The sequence below is a fragment of the Garra rufa genome, chromosome 19, assembly GCF_049309525.1.
Source record: "Garra rufa chromosome 19, GarRuf1.0, whole genome shotgun sequence".
Taxonomy (NCBI): domain Eukaryota; kingdom Metazoa; phylum Chordata; class Actinopteri; order Cypriniformes; family Cyprinidae; genus Garra; species Garra rufa.
The window spans coordinates 14,763,203-14,784,697 of record NC_133379.1 but is presented as its reverse complement, the minus strand read 5'-3'; the positions used below and the strand labels follow the sequence as shown (position 1 = coordinate 14,784,697).

The window sequence follows — 21,495 nt, the reverse complement described above, 5'->3', positions numbered from 1 at the left end:
ATCAAAACACGGGAAAACAAACACGGGAAGAAACGCTCAGAAATGCAGCCGGGGCAATACAAGACTTCGCAAAGAGTTAGGTGTGAGAGTGGCTTATATGCAGTGTGTGTGAATGAGCTGCAGGTGTGAGCAGTGATGAGTGCAGTGGCTTGTGGGGGATGAAGTCCATGATGAGTGGTGCAAGAGTACTGATAATGGAGGCTCAATCGTGACAGAAGCGTTATTATAGATTATGGACTTGTATTTAAGTTAAAAATGTCTTAATGATGGATTTGTTTTTTCTTTTGTGTCTTCTCAGGATGTGAACTGATGGACTGGAGTGGTGTGGGTTACTTGTGGATTATTGTAATGTTTTTATCAGCTGTTTGGACTCTCATTCTGACGGCACCCATTCACTGCAGAGGATCCATTGGTGAGACACTGATGGAATCACACATTTATACAAATCTGATGAAAAAACAAACTCATGCTAATGTTTAATGGCCCAAGGGTGAGCACATTTTCAGTTCGGGCTGAACTATTCCTTGCATTGTTTACATTGTTATGTGCACATCCTTCATGTTTTCTTAAAGAAAAAGGTTTCAGTTTTGCAGCTACTTTGAACCCAAACCCAAGAAATGACACACATATCCCAAACTAAAACAGTTTATGAATCCTTTGGATTCGTACAGAATTGCTCCTCCGTGTTAACAGATTAATGTTCAGAATACTTTGTTGCAGTCAAGGTAAAGGAATTGTCCACATTGTAGGATTTTCATGTTTTCATGATCCTTTATTGAAGATGTGGCCGTTCCTGCATGAGGATGGGGATAGACCAGTGGCCTTCACACACACACACACACACACACACACACACACACACACACACACACACACACACACACACACACACACACACACACACACACACACACACACACACACACACACACACACACACACACACACACAACACACACACACACACTGATCATCTGAGAGACTACTGGTGTCTGATTCCACACATCATGTCAACTTTTTCCCACTGCACTTCTTATCAGGTTTCAGACATTATTGTGTCTACCTGTAGAGTTCTCTGCTGTATTGTTCTGTATGACCTTCTGTCATTTTACTGTAAAACACTGTGATAGGAATGCTCAAGGAATTTGTCCCAGAAATTGGAATGACTAGTTTAGTACTATTAGTTGCTCATGGAGTAAATTTCCCAATCAGCCCATATGAAACCGACTCAGACGCTCAGCGTTTACTGTGTCAGTAGACTGTGTGAAGGAGAGAGGAGCGGCTTGAGTAAATCTCCGCTCCACCATCTGCTTTGACAGCTCGGTGACATTGGATTGAGTGGCAAATCCACATCAGCTGCGTCACCGTCCAGCCTGTCCTTCTCTCCAGACAGACGCCTGCAACAAATCTCCACCTCCTTCAGACTCCTCTCTGATTTCTGCCAACAAGAGAGGAGAAAGTGTCTCAGCCTCAAGTGTCTATCATGTGTTGAAGCATCCCAACATCCATGAAATACAGGACTGGAAACTTTGATCTCTGAACGCGTCACGTGACTCGCTCTGGATGGATGTGGCGCGTGGAGAAGGAGAGCGATTCAAGGTTAAACAGGGGAGGGGGAGGAGCATGAGTATCACGTGATGCGCTGTTCCCTTGGCTGATGGAGCAAAAGATAGACTGAGCGTCATAAAATAACACACACACAAAACAACTCTGTCGTAAATCATAATCTCACATTATTGCGTTTCTAGTCGCTTGAAAAATAGTCCGTGAAAATTCTTAACCTAAATAAACAACTAAAGATGTGATTTAAGTGATAAATGTGCTAAAAGTCAAATGAGCTAAAAAAGACTCCTAACGATAAAAAACCCTGTTTTCCAGATCGCTGTGTTCACACATGACGTTGTGCATCAGCTCTCAGCATCTCCAGCCCTCATAGGTGCATCCTCCTCCTCCTCCTCCTCCTCATCATCACGGTGAGGGAGGAGACAGGAGGTGAGCCACCGCAGACCTGTCGTTCATTCTCTCTTTCTCCGGGCCGCTGGAGCAGCAGCAGCAGCATCTCTGCCGTCATCTATGCGTCTCAGCTCGGCTCCATGAGGGACAGATGAACGCTGCGACACCTCTCCCAATGACTGAGACATGCTCGCCTTCGCTTTAGTCGCTGGCTCTGTCTGGGTTGTACTAGGTGAGTGTTCCTCATGCTCGCTCTGCAGGTGAAGCACCGTCAGCGGAATATCATTCGGTGCGATGACGAAACACACACCGGACATTATAAGATGCTCATTCATGATCATTATCTGAGAGTCTCGAAGCTTTCAGGGCCTTTTATCCTAAATATCGCCGGTAGAAACGCTGATCCGTTAGCATCCGCCTCTGAATTAACGTTCATGAGCGTTTTCGTATCGAGAACGCGCATAAGTTGCTGATGGTGATGTTTTTGCGTTATGCGGCATAAAACGCCGAAGATGTTATGCGACGTGTTACTACGTGGGAATGGCTTTTTGTGCGTGTGAACGATGCAGAAGAACAGTGACAAGGGACACTTATAGTCGCATATGGAGGTTATGGTTTTATGGGACATGGTTTAAAACGGCTAGTTTGCCGGTGTCGTGCTTCATTGTACTACGCAGAGACCGGTGACGTCACGACGAGAGCGCAGCGCCTGATTGGCGGAGCTGTCCAGCGAGGGGGTTCTGAAACGTCACTGCGCCTCACTCCACCCAGCTGAGCGGATAGCGCACTGCTTAGGGCACTGCACTGGGTTCTGCAGCCAGTGCTCTGGAAGTCTACCATACTCTAGGAAAAGTATTTGATCAGTTTCAGAATCCAGTGACATGCTCTACCACAGTAATCCTCCATTTGAATGAGTTTCAGTTGCAGTGTGGTCAATTTGTGCAAGGTTGCGCCTTTTGGTTTTCCTCAAAACTCCAGGAAGCAATTAAACGTAAGACGTTCTTTACGGTGTAACCTTCACCTCATGCATTTTTCATGTCCATGTGCTAACGAACAGCGCACGGACACCCAAAGCTCACCGCGTCCAACCCGAGCCGCCCAGCTGCCATGTGCTGCCTATGAATTATGCAGAGAGTCCAGTTTGATGAGAGACTGAGGTGAACCTAATCTTTCACCTTGTCCTCTATAATTTAAAGATTTAGGCTTACTATGTGACACACTGCACTCACTCTGAAAAGTGGTAACCTGAAATTGTTACCATTGAAGGCATAGTTAATCAAAAAAATTAGAATTGTGTCATCATTTACTCCAAACCTAGGAGTAGGAGTTTCTTTATGCTGCTAAACACAAAAGAGGACATGTTGACAGCTGATGGAAGCCATTGACTTCCAAAGTATGGAAAAAAACTATGAAAGTCAATGGTTACCAGCAACATTCTTCAACATACACTACCAGTCAAAAGCTTGAACACACTTACCAATCAAAGAGAATGGAGAAGGGTGTCCAAACCTTTCACTGGCAGTGTATTTTGGACTTGTATAAAACCAGTTTATTTAGATGTTACCATTTTATTCAATGCAGGTTTGATAGCCAGCTTTGCATTGACTTTAATTAGCGTAGAGGACAATCTCATTTAACATGCCCAATCCACATTAGATCAGTATGCACACTGAAAGAAATATATAAAAAAAGATATCCAGTATTACAGGAGATTTCCCTTGAATCACATGACAGCTGAAAGCAAGTCTTGGGAATCTCTGAGTGTGTTTCGTCTCCAGCACTTCTGCTTTCCAGCGGGGCACAGAGAGCTGGCCATTTATAGGAACATCACAGAAACATTAAGATCCTCTTTTGGCAGCAGTCATGTGTGTCTACATGTCGGGCGGTTTAACCTCAGCCCATCTCGCAGGATTTTGTGGCACGTCTGAATGAGGAAGATTGATTTTTATGATTGTGTGGACAATTGAAATGTTGCTTAGTGTGCAGAATAAATGTGCTGAGTGAATAGGGCTCCTGATGCCCACTGGGTTAGTTGGTGTGAGAATGGAAGAGGTAGTCGTTTGGTTTCCTCTTATGCTGGTTATTATAGGTCCACCTTTACAGCGCTAGACTTCCCCAGGGAGCGTGACTTACAAATGCAGGTTTATTCAGGTAGAAAGAGACTACAAAATGTGATTTAATATCACTCTGAGGTTACACCGAGACAAATGCATTTGTCACCTTTACATTTAACCCATACATTGAGTTTTGTTTGTATAAATGAGTGTGTTCAGGTTGATTCAGTGATGTTAACGAATACAGCAGTTGATTTGGGTGTACTTTGGTGCAGATGTGATTGCCGTGGCTCCTGGCAGATCGTGTTTGATTTTTAATGTGTTCTGTATCTCTCAGCCGGTGTGTCTGTGAGCTGTAAGCTAAGACTGCGGATCATGTAGTCAAGGGTAGACGGAGAGCAGTGGATTATGGGACGGAGGGGGAGGGAGGGGCTGAGCGAGCCGCATCTGCTGAGGGTGGTGTGATACGGTGGCCGCGAGCTTCTGCGTTTCCATAATCACAGGCTGACTAACAGCACAGCGCTAGCGGATGGCCAGTGGCAGGGCTTTATTATTCACATTGAGTGTCACTGCACTGCTTCTCTCTTTATAGGACTGATCAACGCTTCTTAACTGGTTTTGCTCCAGTCCCATACATGCAAAGCAAACACAAATTCCCTTAAATGCAGGACTGCAGTGCATTAATATTAACAGCTCAGTGTGTGGTCACTAAAATAACCTCATTGTGATTCTTTCTTGCTTTTTGCAGACTAAGCCATAAAAATGACCTTTGTTAGTGTAAATGAGTGCATTAAGGTTGATGTAAGTAATATTTTTCATTTGAGTAAATTAAGCTCTATTATTATTTTAGTTTCTTATTTCTGTCAGCATACAGTATTGTCTCATTAGTTAAACTAGTAGTGAGCAATATATTTTTTGCAATTAGCATCAAATGAGATTCATAAATGCTGTAGAAGTATTGCAACTAATGAACCCGGACTGGAAAGGGTTACTAATTATGAACTGCTCAAGTGTTCAAATCATCTCACACTGGAAACATCAGCTGCTAATTAAACTATCACTTAACCATCTTGAATATGTTGATTTATACTAAAGAAACGATGAATTCAGGTGGAAACATCTCTTTAAGGTAACAGTGGACAGACTTTAAATAGCCAATGGAAAGCAAGGGTTACTCCTGTCCATCTGTGTTCTGGACTAATAGGCTGTAATCTCCGGTGACAGTGCATGCTAATTGCTAGTGATGCCTTTATGGGGCAGGGCAGGGAGGCGGAGCTTTACTCTCCAGATCCCACCCTCATGATGGACAGCAGCCAATCATCACTGTTCACAGGCTATATAAGGCTCTGAATGTCCATTTGTGGAACAAACACAGAGAAGGTCATCTGTAGACTAGAGAACAGAAACCACGCATGTGACGGTACTTCAACAAACTCATGAATCAGTCCAGCTTAATCAAGGAGAGAAAACACTTAGAAGTTAGCAGAATCAGCTCCTGTGCTTGAGTACACTGATCTGAGTGCTGTCAGATTACGACACAGACACTGTAGGTATTCTGGACATCATTCAATCGATCAGTCTGTTTTCTCACTGTGCTAATGTGTTTCCCTCACACTGGACACAATACTTTACACCAATGTAAAAATACTTTCATTTGTTACAGCTAAACATTTTTTCCCCAAATTATATTGTTGTTTTGCTTCAAATTTTATGAACCAAAAAATACATATTTTCCCAAAAAATAAAATAAAAAAAAACATTCATAATATCATACTTAATCCATGTTTTTAAACTTTAGACATAAGCCAAAATGTTACTCAATGAAGGTCAGTATACTCATTTTGGGGGGGATTTTTACAACTTAATTTGACCACAAACAAAAGCTAAATATGAAAGTAGAGTTTTCCCTGAAGATAAAAATATTATTCTTCATTTTATTAGTCAGTGCTTCATTCAGTTTACTTAAATAGACAACTTCTAGGGATCCTAATGTTTATTGTGATGTCTTTTTAAAATACACTTTATTGTCTATTTAACGTCACCGTCTAAAAGGATAATCAATCTTTTAATGGTTTATATGGGGCACTTAGTGTTTTTTTTCCAGCAAATATTGATAAATAATTATTTGTGACTAAGTAGTTTAATTAATGAGCAAATCATGTAATTATTAAGATTAATAAATATATTCATTGACAGTCCTAATTCCTACTCAATGTGTCATATAATGACATATTGTAAATACAACTTATCCACTACCTGGTAAGAATTTCAATAAACATGAATCACAATTAATTTATGATACATGCTTATTTAAACACTTTTTTTTGGAGATTTGTAACAGTTAATCTAAAAAAATTTCCCACAAAAATATTAGGTATATTTAAATTCTTATCATTAATTTTATTTGCACCCAATTATATAAATATATGACACAGCTAATGGCTGTCTCAAAACAGAACAAATAGTGAATACAATTTTCCTGCTTCAATATGCTTCCTCAGATTTGATGGTGAACTTTTGAAGACAGGCGTTAATCTGATGAAAATCGTAACATAAGTAGAAATGTGTGCTTGATGCATGAAAACAATGATCATTTATTGTGTCACATCAGACACTCATGTTTGAGCTTCCGTTTAACATATTTAATGTTCATAAAAAAAAAAATGTAATGTACTTTTCAAGATGAAATAAAATTGTAAGGAGTAAAAAGTGTGTTTTTTTCTTCATAAACGTAATCAAGTAAAAGTACAGGTGGTCAGATTAAACTGTACTTGAGTAAAGTGTAAATCTCCCAAAATAATACTGATGTACAGTAATCAAGTAAAATGACTCAAGTATTTTACACCTCTGTATGCAACTATTACAGATATTTTGCTTAAATATCACATTTTTCAGAATCAGAATCAGAAAGAGCTTTATTGCTTGTGCATACAAGGAATTTGTTTTAGTGTCACAGGCTTTCAGTACACAGAGATAGAGACTATTACAACACATTTTTAATTCAGTTACGCCCTTCAGAGGATACAGAAGATACATGTTCCCCAGATTGTCACGTGGGAAGGAGGAGGTCTGGGTCCAAGTGCGGGGAATAGAATTTATTAAATAGACACAAATAAACAAACAAACAAAAACCAAACCAAAAGGCCAACACGGCACAACACGACTAGAACAAGGCAAGATACACAAAACAGGGAACACGATCAAGAGCCAGAGATCCGGAACACAGAGACAGACTTACGAAGACAATGCAGACAGGATGATGAGTGGGAAATGAGAGTTCTTATAGACTGAGTAATTGAGAACAGGTGTGGGATGATGAGTGCTAATGACAAAGACAGGTGTGAACGATCAGGGAAGTGCAGTGCAAGGGAAGGGAAACAGCGCTCTCAGGTGGCTGAGGGAAAACCCCACAGCCCAGATCATGACACAGATGACAAATTAAGTCGAATTTCCCCTGATCTTCAAATTCTTAAAGTTTTTGCATCATATTTTTTTGTTTTGTATCAAAAATCTAAAAAATAAACACAATAACTTCTGCAGTGCAACGCTGTTAGACAAAGCAGGTTTAAAATGGAAGCCAGGATTTTTGATGAGACAAATGTAAAACAAACACTTTGACTAAATGACACGGTTGTTTGGCTGTTTTCACTGTGGAGCAGCCGTATACACTCTCTCTCTCTGTGTGTGCGTGTGTGTGTGTGTGTGTGTGTGTGTGTGTGTGTGCGTGTGATTGAAGATTGAAGATTGAAGGTAATATACATATAATGAAACATTGTCATGAAAATCCGTATTAAAGGCAAAAATTACTTATATTTACGAGTCTGCTTGCTCATGCTGGAAATTTCATTGTTGGAAATTTCTCTTAGCCCTTCATTTGAAGTGAGGTCCTGAAAAATCTTCGTTTGGAGGGCTATCTGGCCCTTCCCCTTACCCCTACCCCTCCAACCAAAAGAGAAATGAGACACCCCTACCCCTTCACGTGAACGCGCCAAACGGAGGGGTAGGGCTAAGTGTAGGGGTAAGGGGTAGAATTGGGATTGAGCCTAAGTCTTTGTAACGGTATGTTCTATTATTTAGAAATTTAGAGCAGATTTTCAAATGCTGTCTTAACTATGCATGAACTACTGATCTGTTGAAAAAAAATGAAACGCTTGGTCAGAATAAGAATATATTGTATATCCTACAGACGGTCTATATTTAGTGCTGATAATCTCTTGATAATCTACAGTGGTGCATTAGGACAGCGTCTGGAGAATGATGCATACACTAGCATTAGATAATGTCTGTCCATTCCCAAGAGTCAGATCGCGTCTAGAGAAGCGTGATGATCCAGAGACCCTCAGAATCAGATGATAGTGTGCATCGAGACATTAAACCCTTCTGCCTTCGTTTGTGAATAAGTTGTCCAGTGTAATTCCTGTATTTCAGTGGTGTGTTTCTTATGTGCAGTTATTCATGAGTGCATTTAAAGCACACAGAGTCAATTCAGTCACCGTCACACAGTCTGGATAGAAAGGAAGCCTCAAGTAAATAGACTTTAAAAGGCTCACAAACAATCAATACTTACTGCAGAAACATCAGCAGTTTTGTTGCCATAAACAGCCATAAGATCCATTTATCCAGTTATTGACAGAGTGTCAGCATTACTGAGAACACTTTAGATTGGGAAACACTAGTTACTGTTAACTAGTTGCTTGTTAGCATGCATATTACTAGTAATAAAGCACATATTAACACAAGACCATATTCTTAACGCAATACCTACCTTACTACTTCTTACTTAAGCAGCTCAGAAGCACTCTGAAGTTCAACTAATTGCATTTGAGATAAATTTGAAATTTGAATTTTTGCTTTAAAGAGTCATGGTCTTCTAGACGCTTGATTCTGGCATTCATGTGATTTGTGTGAGAGGTGTGCTTTAGATTGAGCAGTGATTGATCAAATCAAACAGAGCTGGACTTTAAACCTCACGTCTGTGTGAGAGAATCAGACGCCACTGCTCCTCCACACTGGTGAGTTACTCTGATCATACTCCACGCCGCTCTGATTTACAACAGGGTTTATGAGACATATGTGACAGAGACAACGGCTAGAAATCTAATTCATTTTGATTAGTGTTAGGCATTTTTGGAAGTGTTGACACATCAAGTCCAAATATGAAGCACAGAATCAGTGGAGCTCAGGTGCAGTTGTTGTGAATGGGTTTTTCTGTTTTCTCCATGGTTTTGCATGAGTTCATCATCTTGAGATTGAAATGATTTCAGCGGCCGCCAGTGAAGCGTCTGCAGATTAATCTCTGGACAGATGCCATATAAAACACCAGATACGTCAAATCCAGCACGTCTTCAACAGACTCTCTGAAAAGCTGCTGTGTACAAATCTACAATTGCAGCTTTCCAAATGAGAAAACATCACTGAATCAACCTAAATACATTTGTTTATACCAACAATAATAATTATTGTGGGTTAGATCAGGCCAGCTAACAAAAATATGTTCTGTCCTAACATTTACGAAAACTTTAAAAAATGTTATGGGAATGTTATGGGTCAAGTTGTTCTGGGTTTGTTTTGTTGTTTCTGCAGGTTGCTAGTTGAGGATCCATTTGTTCATAATTAGAGAACTGGGTATTTAAAAGCTTTATCGTTGTTTGGCAGACAGCTGCTGCTTTTGTTAACCTTGGAGGCGGACCTTTGCCATTATCTTTCTTTACTTTTTATTTCTTTTTATGCTTTGTTTCTTTATCTCTTATCTTTGACCCCTACACCAAATAAATGTTTTGGCTTAGAGTGATATTTTTTAACTCGGTTCCCTTCGTTTTTGTTGTTGTCTGAATCGGGGTGTAACAATAAACAAGGGAACTGAGTGTAAAATGTAGGAGGAACAGCTGTTTAAGATGAGAACTGCAGGTCACCAGTGAAAAGGACCTTAGTGAGCACCGGTTGTGTGCATTGAGCAATGTCCACAGTCCTTCGGTGTGTTTGTGTTTGTGTGTGTGTGTGTGTGTGTGTGTGTGTGTGTGTGTGTGTGTGTGTGTGTGTGTGTGTGTGTGTGTGTGTGTGTGTGTGTGTGTGTGTGTGTTTGTGTTTGTGTGTGTGTGTGTGTGTGTGTGTGTGTGTGTGTGTGTGTGTGTGTGTGTGTGTGTGTGTGTGAGTGTGTGTGTGTGTGTGTGTGTGTGTGTGTGTGTGTGTGTGTGTGTGTGTGTGTGTGTGTGTGTGTACCTGGTATTCATCACGTTAGGGGGATGTTAATGTCCCCACAAGGATAGGAATACCAGTAGATTTTGACCTTGTGGGGACATTTCTTAGGTCCCCATGAGGAAACAGGCTTATAAATCATGCACAATTAGTTTTTTTGAGGAAGTAAGAGTATGCACAATCTCCTGTGAGGGCTAGGTTTAGGTGTAGGGTAGGTGTAGGGCCATAGAAAATACAGTGTGTACAGTATGAAAACCATTACGCCTATGGAATGTCCCCATAAAACATGGAAACACTTTCAGATTCATCGTTCCACACTCATGATGGTGATGTTGGATCTGGTCTAATCTCTCTGTGTGTGTGTGTGTGTCAGAGCTCAGCTCCACTCTTATGGAGAAGATGCAGTCTCGGGATCTGCTGCTGGGTCTTCAGATGCCTGAGTTGGATGATCTGGGTCAGTTCATTCGCTCTCTGCCCACCTCTACGCTGCTGGGTCTGGGCGCCCTGACCGCCGTCCTCGCCTACTGGATCGCCACACGCCCGCGGCCCATCGTCCCGCCCTGCGACCTCCGGCACCAGTCAAAGGAAGTGCAGGTAAGACACAGTTTAGGTGTTTGGCCCTGACCAATCAGATGTGAGATGAGGATCTGGCAGTCAAACAGACATCATCTTAAAATCCTCTGAATCTCATGCGGTGCTTTTCAAACAGGGGACCTTCCGAGAGACAACACGATGACTATTATACGTTACAATTAGACAATTCAAGGTTTAAAATAAATTGCATCAGGTAAAAATCAAGATGTAATCTCAAACATCAACAACTTCTGTTTTAGTTTAAGAAGCAGGTTCTCATGCTCTTGGACAGAATTTTAAACAGTCCTAGACCTGGAAAAGTCAATATCATTTTCATTGAGTTTAACTCGTAATAAACTGAAAATACAGAAATAAAACTAATTCAGTATATTAAGGCGAGACACTGCAGGTGAATAGGGTAAAAAAAATTAACTAATAGTTATCGCCTTTCCCAGTTGATTGATTACATTGATAATTGAAAACATTTTTGTATTACAAGTTTTCTAAAATCTTAGGTTTAAATGAGATTTTGGGCTATCACTCAATAATTCAGAAAAAAAGCTTAGAACAGACAAAAAACAATGTATTTATTTTAATATGTTTGTGGGAGTAAAATCAAGCAAATTATATCTGAACATATCCCTCTGTAAAGACCTTAGACAGGAATAAAAATGTAAAGTGTGGTGTGTGTAAGTGCTGCTGAAGTGGAGATTTATGGCTCAGTGTAGGAGAAAAAACTATGAAATGTAAAAATCTGCATTGTAATTGAAATCTATTGACACAAACAGATAAAGTGCTATAAAAGAAAGACTTAACAGTGTCTTTGGGGTGTTTTCTTTCCACTATTCTGAAACTTGCCTGCAGTGTCTCCCCTTAACTATAATAATATCTAAAAGACAATCAAATATTACTGGTAAACAATAATCAGACTAGAGTCCTGTTAATTCATTGGTAATAAAACGTGTAAACCATGTAGAACGTTCACTTACTGGGGTTATGAAATGTAATTATTTTGAATTATTTCTAATTATTTTTAATATTTTATTGATTTATTTTGATATATTGCCTAGATTCTGTAAATAAACAGAAAAAATGAGCAGCTTTGTCATTATAGCAGAAATATGTTTTTCGACAGCTAATAGCTTTGGAGTCATAAAGCTTGAGATCTAAAGGCTTCTGCTCACGTGATTGAACATTAGTTAGTAATGATCAAGAAGCTTTCATCACATGTTCCTCCTTCAGTAGTGTGCAAACACATCCCATGATGCACCTGAAGATCTAAACTGAAGAGAGTTTTCATGTAACTTTCTTTTCATTGAGCTCCAACATTTTGCCCTTCTTTGATATACAGTATCATCAAACTAACCGTGAGTACATGTTTAGACTGGTTGATATTGTCCTGTGATGATCTCCTTTTGTCCTGTTTGTTCAAATCTGGCTCAGGCCTGAGGGTTTGCATAAGCAAAACATTTGCGGCAGCTGGCCTAAAAACAATAAGATCATCACCGTACAAATATTCCCATAATCGCCTTTCAAATGCGGTTCAGGATGATAACATAATGATAATATTTCCCACATAAGACTTCCTACCTATAAATCTCTTGAAAGCTCTGCACATGCAGATTGATGTTTGGTTAGAAACAATGGTATTATGGTGGCAGATAAAAGCAGCAAAGCGAACACATGCACACATCCAGTCGAATGCAAATACGAATGCAAACACGAATGCAAACAAGCACTAGACGACCAATTCGACAATGCAGCTTTCATACGGTTATTGAAATGGGATTTACAGAAGAGCGTCCTCCTTTGTTTCCAGATGGAAGATGGCGCTCGGAGGTCCATGATGGGCGACCGCTCCACGCTGCTCTCCTACTACCATGAAGACGCCAAGACCATGTACGAGGTGTTCCAGCGGGGTCTGCACATCACCGGTGAGCACATCTGCACACGGAACCAGTGAACACACACTGAAACATCTCTGCTTGACACACGCGTGTGAATCCTGAGCCATGCAAATCATGTGATTGTCAAATACACAGCGCAGGCCTCAGGGTCACCGCAGCTGAATATCGTGATCCAGAGTCCATTCCTGTAGCTCTGACTGACTTTAGATTGACTGTTTTGAAGCAGTTGAGTTATACTCAGAGTTCTGTTATAAAATGTTTGGTATAAATAAACATAGTTATGAAAAGGTAAGTTCACCCAAAAATGAACATTAGCCCATAATTAGCTCACTATCCAGGCATCCTAGATGTATAAGACTTTCTTCATTCAGATGAATCCAATCGGAGTACTATTAAAAACTATCCTGGCATTTCCAAGCCTTAGAACGACATGGGCAGGTGTTTCTCTTCATCAGTCCAAAACAAGTCCAATAAAGTACATCCATCCATAATAAAATGAGGAGTGAATAAAGGCCTCCTGTAGCGAAACAATGCGCTTCTGCAAGAAAAACATCCATATTTAAAACCTAATAATCACTTTAATCTAACTTGCACCAGCTGGTCGTACACAGAAGCTGTTCAGGGTGCATGACGTGGATGTAAGCGTTGTGCATGCGTCTGTGAGTCTCTTGAAAACCAACGTTTGTTTACAGGAGCAAAGAAAGCTAAGTTTCTTTAGCAAAAGAAAACCAGTCTCCTCTTGGTATATATCAAAATTCTCCAGCAAATCCTCATTTTGTACATCTAATTTATGCCTGTTGTTTTGTTTGGATCTTTCCACAGTGTTTCCGCGTTTGTCAGTTCTAAACGGCGCATACGCAATGCTTAGATCCTTTGGAGCGGCTTTCGTGTACAACCATTGAGCGCAAGCTAGATTAAAGTGATTGTTACATTTTAAATACGGATATTTTTCCCACAAAAATGCTTTGATTCACTACAGAAGGCCTTTATTACAGTTTTTTACAGACGCTAGGACACATTTCTCAATACTTAGGTCACTTTTGCAAAACTCTTCACACAATTCTCCTAACCGACTTTCAGTTTGGCAAAGCAGTTCATTTCACATTCAAAATGTACTACAACTACCAAAACACTTTATTCAGGTCTCAAATAAACTCATTCTTCCAGAACACTAGCAAAGGTTGACAGCCGACAAACACACTTTGTCAGCCACAAAACAATGAGCTAAAAAACACTAACAACATGTAGCATTACACAGAGTTTTCTTGTGTAAAACAAGGACACATCTCTGTTTATAACTGCAATATATGTTACTGGAATGAATCAGACATGATGCAGATTCCTCAGTATTTTATGTTGTTTTTTTATTTTTTATTTTAAGTAATTCCAAAATACAAGAATTTGTATACACACCATCCACTGATACAAATACAATAGTAATGATAATCTACTCGCATTTTAGATTTGAAATATGTTTCAACAAAATATTGCTGTTGAATTTTGCTGTCTTATTCAGTTTTGCATTATGTTATCGATTTGAACATAAGTTTAACAGTTTTGAAAACAGTATGTAAGCACGTGCAAAATGTCCTGTACGTACACAGATTTTTGGCAGTTGTTGTGTCTGAGTGAGAAAAGAATTCATGAAATTTGAGAGATGTAGTCATTCAATGCATTTTGTGCCAAAACAATGATAATTGATCCTCAGTTTAGCCCACATAGACTTCTGTTGTGCTCACTGTGTCAAGAGTTTTGCAAAAGTGACCTAAGTATTGAGAAATGTGTCCTAGCGTCTGTAAAAAACTGTAACCCCCCAGAGCTGTGTGAGACACTTTTTATTATGCATGAATGTACTTTATTGGACTTGTTTTGGACTGATGAAGAGATACACCTGCTCATGCCATTCTAAAGCTTGGAAATGCCAGGAAAATTTTTAACATAACTCCAACTGGATTCGTCTGAAAGAAGGAAGTCTTATACACCTAGAATATCTGGAGGGTGAGTAAATAATGGGCTAGTTTTCATTTTTTGGGTGAACTAACCCTTTAATAATACTCTAAAATTTAAATCGCTTAGAATAGAAAACAGCTCATATTTCACAGTATAGTATTTTTGATCAAATAGAAGCAGCCATGTTGAGCAGAAGAGACACTAAAGTAATCGTAATTATTCCTATGTTTTGGCTGGTAATGAACATAAAACTGAGATCCTCTTGCTCCCAAAGCACTAGTGAGAATAGAATAGCCGTGTGAGATGATGAAGATGTGTTTGAGATGATGAGTGTGAAAGATCTGACGTCTCTCTGGTGTTTCTGAGCAGGTGACGGACCCTTTCTAGGCTCCAGACTCCCCAACCAACCCTACAAATGGCTGTCCTACAAAGAGGTGAGTGTGAGAGCAGCCCGTTTACACCTGCTGTTCCTCTTCTGTCCCCTTTCAACCACTTTCCTGATTTCTCTGAGGGGAATGTCTGTGGGTGGGTGTATTTATGGGCTTCTTCTGAGCTTTTGATCTAATGTTGTGAAATAAGCACTTGCAATTTACGTGAAAGTAGACGACAGAAAATGCTACGGAAAGCAGCAGCTGTTGTTTCTGCTGTGAAAACTGTTTGTTTTTTATTCACCTTCAAACCAAACTTATACTTTCAGCTGACAAAGTTTAAATCCCATATGGTTATCAGTGTGGGTAAGTTACTTTATTAAAGAATTTAATTACTAGCTACTAATGATATCTTCAATAGTGTAGTAAGATTACTGTACTAATTACTTTATCTAAAAGTATTGCATTACTTTACTACTAATTACTTTCTAAATCTCATATCAACCTCAGCCAGTTGAACAACACAATGATAGCCATGAACCTGCTCTTTTAATGCTTTCAAATTAATAATATAAAACGGCATCAATTATTGAACTGAAGGGTGAGGGTTACTTTAAAAACATAAATTTTAACATTAGATGTTAAATTTTGCTGTTAAATCCACTGTGGCTTTATATAGAATTGTTCTGAGCTCTATACAGTAGTTAATGCAATTACATCAGAAGAGAATGCAATTCAATTACAGTAAACTATTTACTTTTTCAGGGGAATAGTAATTTAATTACAGTAATTAATGACTTTGCATTGCATTACACTAGAGATGGAGCGATTAGAAGCGATAGCGATTCTGTCATGTTTGCGTGAGCGTTGGCCGGTGTCCCGTGAGCTGATGGTCCGTGTGTCCCGCAGGTGTTCAGCAGGGCCGAGCACTTGGGCTCAGGTTTGTTGTCTCAGGGATGTCAGCCCAATCCGGATCAGTTCATTGGGGTGTTTGCACAGAACAGGCCTGAGGTAAATCTCCCTAAACACCAGAACATGAGGCTAGAAGCAGTGAACAGAAACTCATGAGTGTTGTTTGTTTGCAGTGGATCATTTCTGAGCTGGCGTGCTACACGTACTCAATGGTGGTGGTGCCGCTGTACGACACGCTCGGACCCGACGCCATTCGCTATATTATTAACACAGGTGATCTCTACACTCAATACACAATAAAGATTCCAAAGGGTTTGATCTCAATGATCAGTTCTTATTAGAACCATTTTTTTCATGTATTTAATATAAAGAACCTTTAGTGGCTCCAGGGATGTTATAGGTTCTTCGTGGAACTGTATAGATGCCAAAAAAAGACTTCATTTTGGAAAATGTCGCTGTAACTGTTTAATGGTGAGTATTTTATTTTCCAGCTGAAATCTCCACAGTGATCTGCGACAAACCGGAGAAAGCCACGGTGCTCCTGGAGAATGTTCAGAGAGGAGAGACGCCGGGTCTGAAGACCATCATCCTCATGGACGCGTTTGACGCGCTGCTGCTAGAAGAGGCTCAGAAGTGCGGCGTTCACATCCGGGCCCTCAGAGACGTGGAGGTGAGATGTGTGTACAGTATGTCACTAAATTGAGGACACACCTTACATTTCAGCAACCGTTTTAGTATATCTGCTCAAGGGACAATACTATAGAAATGACACTTGGATATATTTTAGAGTAGTCAATGTGCAGCTTGTATAGCAGTGTAGATTTACTGTCCTCTGAAAATAACTCAACATACAGCCATTATTGTCAAAATAGCTGGCAACAGAAGTGAGTACACCCTAAGTGAACGTGTCCAAAGTGTCAATATATTGTGTTAGAACTATCTGGCACTGCCTTCATCAGGCAGTTGTCATCTTGGTGGTGTGTTTGGGGTCATTATCATGTTGGAAAACTGCCGTTCTGCCTAGTTTCTGGAAGGAAGACGTCATGTTCTGCTTCTGAATGTACAGTGCATAATGGAATCCATGTTTCCCTCAATGAACCGCAGCTCCCCAGAACCAGCAGCACTCATGCAGCTCCAGACCATGATGCTGCCACCACCATGATGACTGTAGACAACACACAGTTCTCTTGGTACTCCTCACCAGGGCATCGCCACACATGCTGGACACCATCTGAACCAAACAAGTTTATCTTATAGTCTCATCAGACCACAGGACATGGTTCCAGTAACTCATGCTCTTGGTTGTCTTCAGCAAACCGTTTGCAGGCTTTCTTGTGAGCCAGCTTCAGATGAGGCTTCCTTCTGGGATGACGCCTATGCAAACCGACTCGTTGCAGTGTGCGGCGTATGGTCTGAGAACTGACAAGCTGACCTTCTACTTCTGCAACCTGTAAAGCAATTCTGGCAGCACTCATGCATCTGTTTGTTGAAGCCAGGATCTGCACCTGACGCACAGAACGAGGGCTCGACTTCCGAACGGAACCCATCTTAGAAAACCTCTATGACCCTGACCACTGTAGTGTAACTCTGTTTCAAGATGTTTCTGAACCTCATTGGCCATCTTTGTAGAGAACAACAATTCTAATTCTCAAATCCTCAGAGAGTTCTTTGTCATGAGATGCCACATTAAACATCTATTGGTCAGTATGAGAGAATTGTACTTAAAACACCTAATTTCAATTGCTCTAATAAAAGATACACAAGTTTGTAGGGTCCTGTCAAGCAGACAAAAACATGATGAATAGGACATGTGGCTTTGCATGGTTAACAACATACTGCTGTTATCACTTAGGGTGTACTCCGTTTTGTTGCCAGCTATTTTGACAATAATGGCTGTATGTTGAGTTATTTTCAGAGGACAGTAAATCTACACTGCTATACAAGCTGCACATTGACTACTCTAAAATATATCCAAGTTTCATTTCTATAGCATTGTCCCTTGAGAAGATGAAATGTGAGGGGTGTACTCACTTTTGAAAATGTAAGTTGGAGTTTGATGGCTCCAGGCCTCATTCAGTTTCACTGCACTAAAATGAGTGTACAGGAAATTCACCTAAAGATCACTCAAAAGAAAGAAATGATGTGCTATTAGAGCAACATGAAGGTGAAGATCTTTAAGGACTGGTAAGACATGATGTGGTTCTGGTGACTGTGAGTCACGTGTCTGATGCTCGACAGTGATTCTAAGGCCTGTTTTCCTCAGAGGTGTATCTGACAATCAGTCTAAACAACATTCCTGAATGCAGCAGGCCTCGTCTTGTTCCATAGGCTCTTTACATTAGCGGCATTCAGGTGTGGGCGACATGATCACTGAACGTGCCAGAGAACACATGAAAGTGTATAATGAATCATATAGGGCTTATTGTATGGCTTGACTAATGTCTCAGGATGTAGTTTGTTGACGTCTTGTTGTTGTTTTTTTAGGCTCTGGGTCGAGAGCACTACAGGAAACCTGTGGTAAGTGTGCAGCTGGTGTTTTACCAGCACTTTTTAATCACAAAACACAATGTGCCTGTCATAGCTGACATATGCTGAGAGAAATGAGACTACAGGACATTAAAATTTCTTTGACAAACATTCTATAAAATGTGAAGTATGTAGAAGCATACATTGTATAAAGGGGTAACCTGCAATTTATACTTGATTCAACTCTTAAAAAGTAGCTCTGTTAGTATAAATAAAATGTATTTTGGCTGAGTCAGTGATGTTAATGTGATGTAAATAATGTAGATGTTATTATGTATTATGAAGGCATACATTTTCAGTGGATCTGTTATTTGTCACAAATGTGTGATGTCAGGATTAGTCAGGAGACCCACAGTAGTTTTGCTCAGGATAAATGCAAATGTAAATGTCACTGAGATTGACTCTGTGGTTTGTCCTTCATTAGCCACCCGGAGCAGGTGATCTGTCCATCGTCTGCTTCACCAGCGGAACCACAGGTTAGTCGACACAGACCTTATTCTCTGTTCTCTTCTGTCACACACTGGAAGAGCCATCTCTACCTGATCAATTGGCTGTACGAGTCTTTTCTACTCAACTTTAACCTAAAGTCTTGTCTAGTTGATATCTTCAAACACATCACTTCCAAAAAGAATTATGGAAAAATATAGGCCTATGCTGGCGTGATTGATGGATGATGATATAATTAACATACTGTCACGTTACGCTGCAGATCATCTGAGCACAGGAAACACATTCACACTTATTTGTGAAATATGAGAGCAGAATACTGAGTACAGAGCACTGTTTCCCACAATGCAATGGGCTCAACTTGACTTGACTTTTCCAGTGAGTGAATAAACTGGAGATTTCTTGACTTAACATTTGAGCAGATTAAGAGATTTTTTTTAGACATAGGGCTGAAAATGCATCCTTTTTTTGAGTAGTGCAGCGTCCTGGTTAAAAACGATCAACTCTTCCACTGATGGTTTACAATTCATTTATTGTTCACATTCTGTAGAGCCATCACACAATATAGCATCATGAACCACCATAAGAGCTAGAGAAAAAAACAGAAACAAATGAATCTCGAACGTTGAAACACCAAACCAACAATCAACAAAATAAACATTAATATCTTGTTCTCCCTTGAACCAGGAGCTAAACTCATAAATTGGGGAATCGTGAATCAGCCGTGAATCAATTGTGAATCAATTGTGAATCAGCCGTGAATCAGCCGTGAATCAATTGTGAATCAGCCGTGAATCAATTGTGAATCAATTGTGAATCAGCCGTGAATCAGCTGTGAATCAATTGTGAATCAACCGTGAATCAGCCGTGAATCGATCGTGAATCAATTGTGAATCAGTCGTGAATCAATTGTGAATCAGCCGTGAATCAATTGTGAATCAGCCGTGAATCAATTGTGAATCAGTCGTGAATCAATTGTGAATCAGTCGTGAATCAATTGTGAATCAGCCGTGAATCAATTGTGAATCAGTCGTGAATCAATTGTGAATCAGCCGTGAATCAATTGTGAATCAGTCGTGAATCAATTGTGAATCAGTCGTGAATCAATTGTGAATCAGCCGTGAATCAATTGTGAATCAGCCGTGAATCAGCTGTGAATCAATTGTGAATCAACCGTGAATCAGCTGTGAATCAGCCGTGAATCAGCCGTGAATCAATCGTGAATCAATTGTGAATCAACCGTGAATCAACCGTGAATCAACCGTGAATCAATTGTGAATCAGCCGTGAATCAGCCGTGAATCAATTGTGAATCAGCCGTGAATCAGCCGTGAATCAATTGTGAATCAGCCATGAATCAGCCGTGAATCAGCCGTGAATCAATTGTGAATCAACCGTGAATCAGCCTTGAATCAATTGTGAATCAGCCGTGAATCAACCGTGAATCAGCCGTGAATCAATTGTGAATCAGCCGTGAATCAACCGTGAATCAGCCGTGAATCAATTGTAAATCAGCCGTGAATCAGCCGTGAATCAATCGTGAAACAATTGTGAATCAACCGTGAATCAGCCGTGAATCAGCCGTGAATCAATTGTGAATCAGCCGTGAATCAATCGTGAATCAATTGTGAATCAACCGTGAATCAGCCGTGAATCAGCCGTGAATCAATTGTGAATCAATTATGAATCAACCGTGAATCAGCCGTGAATCAGCCGTGAATCAACCGTGAATCAATCGTGAATCAGCCGTGAATCAACTGTGAAAAACGTAGCATATCACTTCAGGTTTTGTTACAAGTAGTTTAAAAGAGGTTGATGAGAGGTAGTTAATAGTTAGCTGGTATTTTATGGTCCAGTTAGAGCCCGCTGGTACTGTAGATGTATATGTAATACACAATATCAGTCAAGTAAAACAGAATGTAATGAGTCAGAAATGAGCGGCTCCTTCAGGAGAGAGTGTGTGAATAAACTGCTGTACACACAAACAGCTGGACATGTGTGTGTGTGTTTCTAATCCTGACATGTGTAACGGTCCATTCTCACACGTTTGATCTAATGCTGATCTTAGGGGTCCTGATGGTTCCTCCCTACAGGTCGAGTGCAGATTCCTCCTTTCCTGTCCTTGAGTTTATCTCAAGAATCCAGAGTATTTTTCAGCGGAACTGAAGGAAGTAAATGAGGAAGAATTTGTCTGAATGTAGATGCCACACTTTTGAAACAAAGCATCCAGTGTTGCAGTTGCAGTGTTGTTTGAAGTTGGCCTTTTTGAAACATGTATTATTTTGCAGTGTGTGCCGTTATATCTGTAATTCATTTGCCATAGAGCTAGATTTTACGGCCAAGGGGCTTTAATCTATAAGAGAGTCGCTTCATTAGTTCTCCTCTTACATTCAGTGAAATCATCAGAACAGCAGCAGGCGCTAGTGAAGAGAAGCGTGAGATCTAAGGATCTAATGTGGAGTAATGTGACGTGACTCTTCATCAGTGATCTAACACACAGTGCTGTCCGGCTCTGGCGTAACTCTGGTGTGTGTTTGTCCTTTAGGAAACCCGAAGGGAGTGATGCTGACCCACGGGAACGTCGTGGCCGACTTCGGCGGCTTTTTGAAAG

General features: G+C 40.3%; 1 protein-coding gene across 1 annotated transcript in view; it reads left to right on the top strand.

The window, feature by feature from the left end:
- The first annotated feature begins 1,736 nt into the window (after positions 1-1,736).
- The window catches only part of acsl6 (acyl-CoA synthetase long chain family member 6), a 31,908-nt gene continuing 12,149 nt past the window's right edge, over positions 1,737-21,495 (top strand). Inside the window, exons 1-10 of the mRNA XM_073824549.1 lie at positions 1,737-2,185; positions 10,576-10,796; positions 12,595-12,709; positions 15,002-15,066; positions 15,910-16,011; positions 16,086-16,185; positions 16,404-16,582; positions 18,397-18,429; positions 18,863-18,914; positions 21,430-21,495. The exon at positions 21,430-21,495 is cut by the window's right edge and continues 8 nt beyond it. Of these exons, the coding sequence (XP_073680650.1) occupies positions 2,140-2,185; positions 10,576-10,796; positions 12,595-12,709; positions 15,002-15,066; positions 15,910-16,011; positions 16,086-16,185; positions 16,404-16,582; positions 18,397-18,429; positions 18,863-18,914; positions 21,430-21,495 (979 nt within the window). The 5' untranslated portion in view covers positions 1,737-2,139. The remainder of the gene's footprint in view (positions 2,186-10,575; positions 10,797-12,594; positions 12,710-15,001; positions 15,067-15,909; positions 16,012-16,085; positions 16,186-16,403; positions 16,583-18,396; positions 18,430-18,862; positions 18,915-21,429) is intronic.